The sequence below is a fragment of the Bactrocera oleae genome, chromosome 3 (assembly GCF_042242935.1).
Source record: "Bactrocera oleae isolate idBacOlea1 chromosome 3, idBacOlea1, whole genome shotgun sequence".
NCBI lineage: Eukaryota > Metazoa > Arthropoda > Insecta > Diptera > Tephritidae > Bactrocera > Bactrocera oleae.
This window is the reverse complement of record NC_091537.1, coordinates 5,154,115-5,167,332: the sequence shown is the minus strand read 5'-3', so window position 1 is coordinate 5,167,332 and position 13,218 is coordinate 5,154,115. Positions and strand designations below refer to the sequence as shown.

Here is a 13,218-nt window from a genome sequence, read left to right as displayed (position 1 = left end):
AGACAGTGTTCAATAACAGTGAAAAAATTGCTTTATAAATATTAAATTTTATTATACCAGTTAGTTAAGAAAAACTTATAAAAATATATTTAATATACATATATTTTTATAAATTATTAAAGTAATATATACAAAAATATATTGAAAAAATTATAAGAAATATATAAAATAAATTATAAAACATTATTAAATCAAAAAATAAAACAAATAATACAATACATATGGTACTATAAATTGTAAAAAATTTACAATATAAATTAAACTCAATGAATTATAAATAAATAAATATAAATTATAAAGGAAAAGTATAAACATATTTATATAAATTATAAATTCTTACATAACACAAATATTGAATATATTAGAAGTTAAGAAAAAACTATTAAACAGAATATAAAATTAACCAACTAAAAATTTAAAAATAAATTATAAAAAAATTTATATAAACTATAAAAACTATATAACAAAATAAAGATCATTTAATTCAAAACATAATAATAATATAAAAAAATGTAATAAAAAATATGAAATAAATAAATTATAAAGGAAAGTATAAAAAATTAAAAACCAAAATTTATAAAATTAAAAAAATTATAAACAAAAAATTTCAAAATTTAAAAATATCTTTAAAAATTAAAAAAAAACACAAAATATGAAAATTACAAAAAAAAAATTTAGAAAAACTTAAAAAAATATTTGATTTATAAAATAAAAACTTATCTGAAACAAATTTGTTAACTTTTTTCCGAAAAATTTATGCTTCAAAAAAGTAAGAAAATCAAAAAAATTCAGTAGTAATTCGAATGTTGTGAAAAATAGTTAGGGTGCTCCATTTATAGATGCAATGTTGGCTCATTCAATATAATTTAAATATATATTAACTACAAAGCTATATTGGACAGTCGAACTTAAAACTTAGTAACAATTTTTTCGCCATTTTTAACTTTTTACCTTTATCCTTCAATATATCTACTAAATGTTCACCAAGCAATATTTAAAGTACATACATTTTTGAACTGCAGAATTTTTTTTATTAAAATTTGAGTTAGAAGTTGTCAGCACTAACTCACAGTGGCATATTATTGCAAAAGTATGGCGAGCGGGCTCAAAATGTGCCGTAACGAATGTCTGAGCAGCGACTAGGCTAATTCTGTGCGCCTAGTGAAAATATCGGTAACGCTGTGCAGCCAACGACATGTGCGCACGACACGGCAAACGTCAGCGACAACCATAGCGACATTACGTTGTTTGACGTTTGCCATGAAAACGGAAAGTAGCATGCAGGCACGGTTTGTGGATCCAGCCAGTGCACGCTTATAGCGTGATTGTGTGTAATCAAATGACGGAGAAGGGCGCAGCGGGCGGCTTACGCGTTTTTATATACAACGTGAAGACGGACGTATGACGGCGAGAACTGCGTACGTAAGCGATAATCCAGCGCGCGCTTTTCAAAGCGAAAGCCACACAACGTTTTTGTAAACGTATGCAGTGCTCCCGACTACTGGAAGGGACTATTAAACGCTGTCGTGCCGCCATATACTTTGCGCACTGTTTTCGCCCAGCGAGGGAAAGCGCGCGCTGAAGGTCAGCCTTGATACACTTTTTGCTTGCTGTACGTGTGTGCTCCAGAGTGTCCTTAGAAACTAGGGCATAACCTTGGTGCTTCAAGGTTTTCACCTTGTGCTCAATGCCGCACGCGGTTAGGTCAATGGCATGACCTTGTTCTTTGGCGGTCGTACAAATGACATTGAGCGACAAACAAGAACAGCAAACTCTTAATCTTAGTATGTAGCTGAGCGGAAAAGCGATAAGCTTTACACAAAGTCGTATAAATTGTGTGCATAACAACAAAGATGTTGTCTGGCAGGGCGCAAACAAAGCGCGAGTACACAGAAAATCTTATTATCAGCACAACCATTAGAACTGTATACATACATACATAAGTTACGACCTTTTCAAACTCTGCTTGGTTTTGCATGTGCGATACTCGAAGCTTATTCGAGTTTCGTTGAATGCCGCTCATTCTCACCGCCTTACCGCGTTCATTTCAATTCAAACTCGATGTTTGCGGCGAACGCGCTTTTTGTTGGCGCTGGCGCGTTCAGCGCGAGCTCAACATCAGCTAACAGCGCCTCACGAATGCCCAGAAAGCAAACGACCACAACTCTCGAAACTTGTTTACCGCCAAAAAGTTGAGCGCTTGAGCACAAGCAATAACTGACTTTATAAAAAGCGCCAACAGGCAGTAGAACCATCTCACTCACACGACTTGTTTGTTAAACATATGCCGAATGGTAGCGCTTGCCCGCCTTCGCTCACACCAATCGGCACTCTAAATATACGCGCCACATAGCGAACTCAATCAACTACGAGTATTGAAGGCGCGCTGGCCAAATGTTGAGCACACATTTAGTGGGTAAACGCTGTCGCTGCATTTCTTTTCGCCTAGTAAGACGGTCAGAAATTTGTTTCACTTTTGTTTTGCGCGCTGCGCGTGTGTACACCGCGCGCCGTTCAATACGCTATGCGTGTGAGCGTTGGCGTTGTGGTGGTGAGGAGTTCAATGTACGCCAGTGATTTTTGGTAGTTTCGTCGGTTGTTGAACTCTCGAAAATTGTAAAAGTAGGTAGAAAGGTAAGTGACCCCACAAGCGACTAAAAACGCGTACTCATTACGTTGTCGCACTAATGGATATTGTTTGTAGCGAGCGCACCTTAAGCCGGTGAAGGTTTTCACTTTTGCCAATTCGAGATGCACTCGGCGCAAATGTACAAACATACAATGTATCTACATACTTTCATATGTAATTTTAATGTTCAATTGAAGGTAACATGAAGTGGCACTCTATTCTAGGTGGATTGAAGAATGAGTATCAAGTAAATAATTATAAACAAAAAGAGTATAAAATAAACTCTAAATTTTGTATTTTTGGACGTACGCATTTTTTGACAACTTTTTTCCAATTTCTTCACTTAATTTTCACTTGAAAAGTGGATATCATTGTTTTAGATTCAAGTTGAAAATTATCAAATAATTTACTTTATTAGGACTTTAGAGTCCTACAAATGTTGATATGAAAAGCTTGCATATAATTTATACATACATACGTATTTATGGCATCTTCCAATGTCTACACAAAAATTTAGTTTTTAACGGCAACAATGAGAAAGCTCTCAAGTTTCGAGCAAATCCTCAAAGGTATGAATCAAATTTAAATAAATCAAAGGAAAAATTAAATCTGTAAGTGAATAACTGACAAAGGACATAGTAGGGGGTTTCCGCCTACCACATGAAAATATTTATTACCCTCAATGAAACTTTACTTTTTCTACCACACCACTTTCAAGCTTATTCAAGTATTAAATATCTCCAGCGACGCAAAACATTCCATCTCATCAAATTTTCAAGTCAAGCGGCAACACTCATTCCCGCACACAAGCACACAACACAACCACCTCACACATTCGTTCAAATTTCGTTTTATACGTCGGCTGTTCGTCGAGTATATTTTAACAGCTGCAACGGAAAGTTGCCAATTTTCTCGCAACAATTACCTACGATTTTTGTTGGGCGCCTAGTACGTAAAAACTCGGCAACATTGCAAGTGCTGCAAACGCGTTCGAGTTTGTTGGTTGGCATCGAGCGAGCGAGCGACGAATATCATCAACGCGTTTGGTGGTTGGTTGGTTGATCCGCTGATTATGTCGATTACGTCCTGGTGGCCGTTTACCGGGTCGCTCGGTTGATTGGTATGTGTTATAAATAAGTAGGTGGCCTGAGTGTTTTGTCGACGGCGAAACGAGAGTCACTCCATTTAAGTTGTTTGTTGTCAGCTGTATTTGCTACCTATTTCTTGTATCTTCACAGTGCTCAGCACATTGTCAAGTGGTGAAAACGATACCAACGCATATACCTGTGCAGATGTGTATTTGTGTGACGCTGTGTTAAATGCTCGCTCGTGTATTTCCACAAATTGGCATCAGTAAACTGCCAAGTTGAGTGTTATACGACAGCTAGCTCTTGCTGTTCTTGCTTTCCTGTGTACCTGTTATGGATGAAGTGGATTCTGTAAAAAGTATCCGGAATTTATAATGAAAAATGTTTCCCGAAAGTTGGTAGCACTGGCGTAGTGTTGCGAATTTATTTGCGCATTCTGTTCGCTGAGTCAGTCTGTTAATTTTTTGAATGATTTCAAATAATGCGAGGAAAAACGTTTGGGTTTCTGGGTTTCAGCTCGGTAATCTAGCGCTTTCTTCCTACTTTAAAGTATGATGCTGACTTTAGCTTTGAAAAAAATTTGTAAAACTAGATAGATTGTAAATATCGAGAAAAATTAATGAAAATGGCACCTGAAGCTTCCTGAATTATAAATAATATTCGTTATTAGTAGTAAAATGGTAATGATTAAATATTTGTCACCCTACAGAAGTCAAGGAAAGAATATACCGTGCATGTAAATTTTGACAATTTGTGCAAAATGGGTGAGCGTGAGCTCATAATCGATTGATGCACCGATGTACGCATATTAATGAAAACGATGGCGAAATTGCATTAGTCAACCTGTCGACTGCTTTCATATCGACTCTATTCTACGGATCTACACCATTGCAACTTTTAAATGCTGTCAAACCTCAAACGAATAATCACTGGAATTGAATTAATCGACAATGAAAAGGTAACCGCGCCGAAATTGAGCCCTATTTTGAATCAGAATACCAATCGTGTTACAAAAGTGGTATTGACGAATGATTGGACTATTAATATAAGCATTGAATCGCCACCAATGACAATTAAGTTGAATAATCAAATTGAATCTTGTAAAATACAGAAGCATAAGCAAAACTTTTGATGACTGTGTTCTACGTTGCAGAGGGTAAAAGAAACTTTAAGCACTTACCTTGTTCCAGAATATGAGGGCGGTTGTACTTTTATATCTACCTACAGATTTTTGATGGTATTTGGGCCTACCGATTGTACTGACCACTACACTGCCTTAAGAGATTTTAACCACTTGTGAATTTCAAAAAATTTATCATTTTTTGCATAGACATATATCGAAAGTACATATAATTAAAAATAATATTCAAAAATTTTAAGATGATCCGACAAATAGTTTCGGATATATGAGCGTATTTGTAAGACTTGTTAAGTTAATGTGCTCAAAATTTTACTACACGCTTCTCTTGAACGCTGTTTTCAGAGTCGATGAGGAAAATTTCTTTATAACGGGTCCAGCCGATCGATTTGAAATTTTCACACGCCCGTTTTAGATATAGGTATTTTTCAGGTAATGGTCGAAAAAATAACAATTTTGATAATAAATTCTAATTTTAAGTCACCCTGAAGTGTACATTTTTTTTTTTACAAAAAACGAATTTTTTTGGCACGAGCCATTTTGTCAAATGATTCGACCATTATTGTATGTTTTCTTCACGTGTCTGGCGCCTCTTTTCGGTGATCCTCTTGGAGATCGCTTACGGGATCAAGCGAATCAAAATGATTTTTCAAAAAACTTTTTTTTTGCAAACCTACTTCTTGATTTACCATCAAACAATTTCTCACGACTATTAATAATGTTGATGCTTGAAGAAGAAAATACGTGTAAAACAACAAATACAATTACTGAGAGAAAACATGACTTTTCCACGCTACTGCGCCGAATCCATTGCGTTTACATTTTTGGTATAAAAATCAACTTAACATACCTAAATAACATGTAAACGATATTCTATATGTGAGCCAAATCATGTTTTCATTAATGTAAAATACTCGTGTACTTAGTTAAAAATTAATTGGTTCGGAAATCAAATAAATGGTCAACGTAGAACTAAATAAATTTAATGAATGAAAATTGGAGAGACTAAATAGTAGCTTAAGCAAATTAAGTGTGAATTTGTGTACGTTATGTGCACATGGTTAAAAATAAACGATGTACATATATAGAGTACAGTGCGAGACAAAAATAGGCAGACTGTTGTACATAGGTAATAGCCTTAGAATGGGTAACAACTGCACAGTTATAACTAGGTTTTTTTGGGATGCTATTATTCTTGAAAGGACTTCATGGCAACTTTTTTCAAGGGATTCATTTCAATACTAAGTAGGGCAACTCGATAGTTATAGAAATGAGAGAAAATGTGCTTCAAACTTAGTCTAGCAAAAGCAGGACATTAAAGAAATAAATATTAAGAATATACCTAATTTCCATCTTACAGACAGCTTCAACAATTGAGATGGGACTAAGTTCGGATAACAATAAGGCAACGAGACCCTTACCCTTTAGAATTGCTATTACAGTGACAGAAATTTTTCCTAAGCACAATGAGCTCTCTAAACTACCTACGTTTCAGCACGAACCAGAAAGATCCAGAATTCAACAGCAAAAATTAAGTTTTTAGCTAATATGTCTAGAAGAAAAATACATACATATACATAGTTATGTTAAGCACTGTTGTAAACACACACATTTATACGGTATGTTACGTTTGACAACGTAAGTACAACAAAAATATTCAAATGAGATACCGCTCTATTTTTAATCAGTGCTAAGGTTATTTTTATTGCTCAGTCAGAATAAATGCCGTCAATATCTATTTAATTATAGTGTAAATAAATACAATAACTGTCAAAACAAAACAGCGCGAGAGAGAGAATGAGAAAGTGCTTAACCAATTAGTTGGGAGGTATGCTAAGATAAGCATAGGATAATATACATACATTTCGAGAAAAAAATCCATGGATTTTAAATAAATTCCAGAAAAGTTTATGCATGTACATAAATACTACTAGTCTGGAACTGTTGACGATATAAGAACTTTGGCTCAAAATTTTAAGTTTTTAAGCACTAGGAAAGTCAAAAATTTTCAGCAAATGAATTTTCAAACAAAAAAAATATTTAAATTCCATAAAAGCTTATAAAAAATTAATTCAAAAAGTCTTTCGAAAAAATTGTATATTTTATTTAAGGCGCACAACTAGTGTGAAATTAAAAAAAAAAAATCATATTTTAATATGTTATACTTGTAAAAATAACATACTACAATTCACATAAACATGTCAAATAGTTTTTGAGTTAGAACTTTCTAAAGTGTAGTCGCTTAGTTCAAGCATTCATCAGTTCATCATCCATCAGTTTATTTTTAATAGCGTTTTTCTCAAAACTACACTTATTTAATGTGTCTGAGATCTTTTTTGCTCTGTATATAGTATGACCTACCATACAACGACCTACCAATTTTGGCAGTTGGAAAACACCCACAATCAACCTTTGTAGTTTTTCAAAACGCCTGCATTTTGTAAATTTTTGATTTTTTATCCACTATATGTCATTGGTCGGAAAATATCTTCTAGTAGAAAAATGTTAAAGTTTCAACCACGGAGAAGTCCGCAATCACTGCACCTTTTAGCACCGTCTAAAGCACCGTCTAAAGCAAGATAAAGTAGTTTTTTTTTTTGTAATTCCCAAAAATCGGCTTTTTTAGGCTGTCAGACTAGGCGTGCACTTTCTAAATCATCAACATTGAATAAGCAGAATAGGATGTTCTAAAATATGGTCTATTGCACGATTGCTCCCATAAAGGTCGGTTCTATTTGACAGCACTTCCCCAAATTATTTCGACAAAGATCATTTACTCATTTAAAAACTTAAACAAATAAAGCCGCCTGTAGGATGCATAAGTAAAAAAAAAAAAAACAAATTTACGGCGTCTAAAGATCTACGCTCGCAGAGTCCAAACCACAACTAAAAAAATATCTACCGCTCATCTCTCATATCTATTAATTGTACAAATTAAATGTCTCTGCTACCAAAAGGAAGGAAAATCCAAATCAAAGTCAGGAAAATAAGATGACGACAAGAAACAACTTTTCCCCAATGGTCAGTGAGTGTCGTGGCAAATCAATAGCGAATAGTCTGCGTCTGTTGTTCAAGCGAAACGCTGGTAAAAATAAATAAATAAATACCGTACAAACATTCTTAAAATAAGGTGGGTGTTTTTAAAATAGAAAATTGTCAATTAAAAATGGAAGAGAATTTGATTTCATGCTAAATATTTGAATACAAATGCTTATGTGAATTTAATAAAAGATAAGAGCATATGAAAATGGTTTTTAAAATACATAGCAATGTTAAAAAATTATGTTTTTAAACATTTTATATTAAATTTTTGGAAATTATGTAATGGTTTTGAAGTTACAAGTTGTGAATGAGGTGGTGGAATACTTTGTATGGAATATGTACATATATATATATGCAAATATGTGTAAATATATATTAAAAATACAGAGCACTGCTGTCCACAACAATATATTATATAATACAATTTTTACGTAGACGTATGTATATATGTATTAAAAAACATGAAAACATGAAGGCTGTTTTCTTCACCACACTACCTGAAGTCAACAGTTTTATTTAATTTTTGGTGCCAATGAGGAAGTTAATCATCGAAAATGTTTTTGTTATATACTCGTCAGTGCTTACGCTATTATTTATATTTGTACAATATATTTTGCACAGCAAAAAATGGTAAAATAGAATTCTGAACACAATAAACTGTTATTTAAGTGCGTGAAATATATTAATAGAGAATATATTACAGTACATAAAATATAATATAATTAAGCTTAAATTAAGAGACAAATATTTGAAATTTAAAATAAAATTTAAAAAATTAATTAAAATAAATAAAAAAATTAACCAAATAAAATATTTTAAAATAGAAAAAAAATTCAATAAAAAACATGACAAAATAATTTTAAAATATTAAAAAAAAAATTGTTTAACAAATTGAACAAAATTAAATTTAAAAAAAATCACAATTTGTTTTTGCGTGAAAACTAAACTTAAGTATGCTTATGGACAAATACGTGCATTTACTATAAATATTTATTGTGCATATGTATGTATCTTATATACACATGAACTTAATATCCAAGGTCTGAGTAGATGTACACACATACACGCATACATATTTGCATATAAAAGTGAATAGAGATCTAAAATTGTGCGATTTTTCTCCGCGAGTAAATTTACTAACTGTGAGATACTATGAAAATCAAAAGGTGGTTTTCAGCTTTTCAAAAAACACAAAATACTGCCAGCAGCCGCGCAGAGAGTAAAAGCGCTTAGCACTGATTTTTTTTTTTGGGATTTTTTCTTTCTTCCTTGCGATATTTACTTAACACATTCGTCATTGTGTGAAAAACATGAAAAATCATTTTTTGTGTGACAACAAAAAGATTAAATATGAGAGCTGTCTGAATGCCTAAGCACCCACGCAATCTTTTGAAAGTGAATATTTTCTATATAAATAACTAGGTACGTACATACATATGTACATACGTATGTATATGTGTATTAGTGCACTTATTCACACATTTTATGATTATTAAAGTAGCAGAAATCGAAAACAGTGAATAAAAAAGGTATTCGCAAAACGAACAAAATTTTTTAAATGTCAAAATTTTTTGAAATTGAAAAACTTAAAATTTCGTAAAATTTGTTACGTCTAATTGCTTTGCTACCTAAATAGAACATATGATACACCAAATACAAACAATTATATGTATATGTGTAAAATGTGCTTTATTAATACTGCATATGAAAAATCTTGAAAATATTTGTGACATTTCAAGATTTTATTGTACAACTCTGCACGAAAAATCGCAAATACAAACAACAACAGCATAAATATTGAAAAACACCGATATATATATAATATTTATATACAAGTACAATATATGTATATATATATAATTATGCTATATACTATAAATAAAAGCTTTTATTCTCTTTCTACACTCTAAAAATAGTAAATCGTCAGTTGCATTCATTTTCGAAATGGAGAAATATATGACGGGCCGTCCGCAACGCAATCGACGACATAGCAGGTGCGTCTGTGTGTGAGTACACATAACAGGGCTGCTAGCTAATTTGTTTGGACGCTTACTAAATGAACTGAATTTTATGTCAATTGTTAACATTTGTTTTTTACATCTTATAGCTGTGCCGTTAACTAACACATAAAAGCGTTATTGCATTTTTTTGTATATATTACTGCATACCTAAAGGCGTTTAAACGTGTTTGTTGTTTTTAAGCGTGTTTTGGCTGCCTGCTGTGAATTAGCGCAAGTTAGCAAGTATATTAAAACCGTAAGTTTTCAAGCATGTGTTGTATAGTTTAAGGCGCTTAGAACTTTTGCATACAATATTTTTTATTATTAAATTTTTATATGCAATTTTAGAAAACTATAAAAATGTCTTCTTCTTTTTAGACGCGCCTGGCCACCAGAAGATGATCTACATCAACCGCGTCTTGTTAAGCGACTTTTTACGCCCGAGATTAAGCGCATGCTTAAAGATTGGCTTGTGCGCCGGCGCGAAAACCCCTATCCAAGTCGTGATGAAAAGAAGCGCTTAGCTATTCAGACAGGACTTACATACACACAAATTTGCAATTGGTTTGCTAATTGGCGACGAAAATTGAAGAACTCAGAGCTGGAGCGCAATAAAAGATCTTGGGGTCATCTTATTAAGCATTACAATACAAACGCACGTGGAAATGTGGAGCAATTTAGCATATCTTCGGAAGATAGCATTTGGGAAGAAGATGAATTGGAACGCGATGATGACGTGGATAAGCACAGCGATGACGACGAGTATGAATCACGTGAAGGTGGCATTTCCAGTGGCACCGAAGGTGCAACCAGCTCAACAGGCGCTTGTAGCTACGACAGTTTTGTGCAGAGAAAGTCCAAAATGAGTTGCTTTATGAAAAATCATACATACGGTAATCGAAATGTGAAAACGGCGGTTAACGAGAGCTCGAATAAATCAGTAAACAATTCCGTATTTTATGGTGGCATAGTAACAACACAAGAACAACAACCACAAATTATTCAAAAGTCAAACACAATCACACACACAGCAAAGTACAAACAGAAAATGATGGAAAAGTATCTGCGCGATACGCATGGCACACATTCAAATGCAATGGCATCACAATGTACGGCACACACTGTCAATGATGGTTTTAACAACAAGCAGTTCGATGTCGAAGCGGCTATTCACAGTGGAGATGACAGCGACGGCGTTCGCCATGGTGATCATGCAGCTTTGTCCAAATGGTTGGAGAGTGCTGCACGCTTTACGCCTGACAAAAACAACTACTTTATCGAGTGGAATGGCAAAACGTGAGTTATACAAAGTTCTAGCAATAAAGTTGAATGCTATGCATATAGTTCATATATTTTCTAATTTATAGCGGCAAAATGGAAAAAAAGCAACGCATAAAACAACTACGACGCATCACCATTGTACCAGCCAACTCCAGCGGTGACACGCGACGCCAATCCTTAACTACCTGCCCTACACAATTAGAATTAGACGCCGCAGAAGCATTGGCAAATATGGCATTTAATTGCCGGCAACGAATAAGGGATTGTAATCATAACGGTGTATGTCTGCCGACTGTCAATGCAATTAGTTCCTAGCAATTGCTGCATACAAATTAATAAATATGAACATTTACAGCATTCCAGTGTAAATAATGGGTGCCAAAGTCTAAGCGAATATTCCTGACATCATTGATAATGAGTTAAAAAGACAAAGAAATGAGTGAAATGTGCGAATGAACAAATAAAAATTTGAATAAATGATAGTTTTCAGTAGAATTAAATTAAAAATGATAAAGTAATGGTAGGTATGTTGAATATAAGCAAATGTGGTAAAAGCGGAATACGGTTATAAACAGCAAGAATAATGGTTAATTATGAAATGGACTAAAAATTATAAAAGTAATTTTTTATTGTAAAATGAAATAAATTAAACTAAAAAATATGTAAAACGATAAATTTCAATGATATAAAATGAAATGAAATTAAAATCCTACCTAATCATATAGATATTCGCCAGTGCAGCAAAGTATATATTCTTAGTAGCTCCATTCAAATATTATCTAGTTATTCTCGTATTTATAGCACTCATACACACACTTTCACACAAAAACACTTTGTTAATAATTTCTTTTTTAAAGTACAACTTTGGTTTTTAATTATGGTATATTAAAATTTGTTTTAATTAAATATTTAGGCACTAGTGTATATTAATTCACTTCACGCCTTGTCTTCTTCTTTCGCCTGCTTGGCAGGCGTATTTTCATTCGTTTCACCCTTTGCGTATACATCGAGCACATTAACAAAATTCTTTTGATGAGTTTCCAATTGCTGAACAACATTGCCCGCTGCCATATTAAGTGTTTGTGCTAATTCTCCTTGCGCTGCCTGCAGACCGGGTAATTGTGCATATGCCATAAACTCATTACGACTTAGTAAACGCTCGTCAACGATACCAGCCATTAATAACATTTGTGGCACACGACGTGTAATACGCAAAAGTTGTGACACCTGCTGTTGGGTTGAGAAAACAACACAATTATTGCTTTCGAATAATGGTAAAATTGCTTCAAAACGTGTGTCTTCAACAGCTTTTTGTACAATTTTTTTACCATAAGCTTTTAAATGCATATTTTGTTTGTGCAGTTGTGCGCGTATGGTGAAGAGCTCATCAGCATTGATTGAATTCAGGTGATAGAACCCAATCATACGTGAATGTTCAAACCAATTACGTACTTCGCGTGCAATTACCGCAATATAAGGATTCTCTATATCTGCCTCCCGTTGTCGACGTTGAAAACATGTTGTATTCTTTTTGGAATCTTCGACTTTAGCCGGCGAATATTGGGCGGCAGCTAGCACCTTGGCACGTTCATAGTGGGGCGCACGTGGACGTTGTATATTGATTTTACCACGGAAGCGTTGCGATTGTGTGATAGGCGCACGACAGGATAGCAGCATTACTGTTAAATGTAATTCAATTAGCAATTGGCAATCTGGTTGTATAACCACAAAGTACATACCTTTTCTGAGTAGCTGTGCCATAGTTACTCTCTATTTATATGTAAACTTTTATTTTTCGCAAGTTGTCACGCAACGCAAATTGCAAGCGTACTATTTTTTTTGTGAAAACTATAAAATATTTCACTTCAATAACAGAAAATTAGGAAATATTTTCACACGCGCAACACACCGCTAACAAATCGAAACAGCTGAAACAGCTGTGCGCATATTGTGATAATTCACGATAGAACACTGCGTAATTGCTCGTAATTGTTTGTGAATAGGCAACGTAAATTGAACGGAAAAAGATTTTGAATTTGT

At 33.7% G+C, this 13,218-nt stretch overlaps 2 protein-coding genes and 1 long non-coding RNA gene across 7 annotated transcripts in view; 1 reads left to right on the top strand and 2 right to left on the bottom strand.

The window, feature by feature from the left end:
• Window positions 1-13,218, bottom strand: part of LOC138856368 (uncharacterized) — a 33,275-nt gene that overhangs the window by 7,022 nt on the left and 13,035 nt on the right. The gene's annotated exons all lie outside the window — the stretch shown is intronic.
• LOC106627577 (iroquois-class homeodomain protein irx-5) lies at window positions 3,560-11,660 on the top strand. Of its 5 annotated transcripts, none has more exons than XM_070107320.1 (4): window positions 3,560-3,749; window positions 9,814-9,903; window positions 10,276-11,193; window positions 11,265-11,660. In XM_070107320.1, exons 2-4 carry the CDS (start codon window positions 9,842-9,844, stop codon window positions 11,491-11,493), a joined length of 1,209 nt encoding a protein of 402 aa, XP_069963421.1. In that variant the 5' UTR covers window positions 3,560-3,749; window positions 9,814-9,841; the 3' UTR covers window positions 11,494-11,660. The 5 variants fall into 5 exon arrangements, with proteins under 5 accessions (XP_069963421.1, XP_069963422.1, XP_036214567.2 ...); XM_070107321.1 differs by having other exon boundaries at window positions 3,564-3,749; window positions 9,814-9,891; XM_036358674.2 differs by lacking the exon at window positions 3,560-3,749 and adding an exon at window positions 7,520-7,985.
• Window positions 12,022-13,125, bottom strand: mRpL10 (mitochondrial ribosomal protein L10). The gene is made up of 2 exons (XM_014247728.3): window positions 12,918-13,125; window positions 12,022-12,857 (listed from the first exon to the last, which is right to left on the bottom strand). The coding sequence occupies exons 1-2, from the start codon at window positions 12,937-12,939 to the stop codon at window positions 12,115-12,117; spliced, it is 765 nt and encodes a 254-aa protein (XP_014103203.2). The 5' UTR covers window positions 12,940-13,125; the 3' UTR covers window positions 12,022-12,114.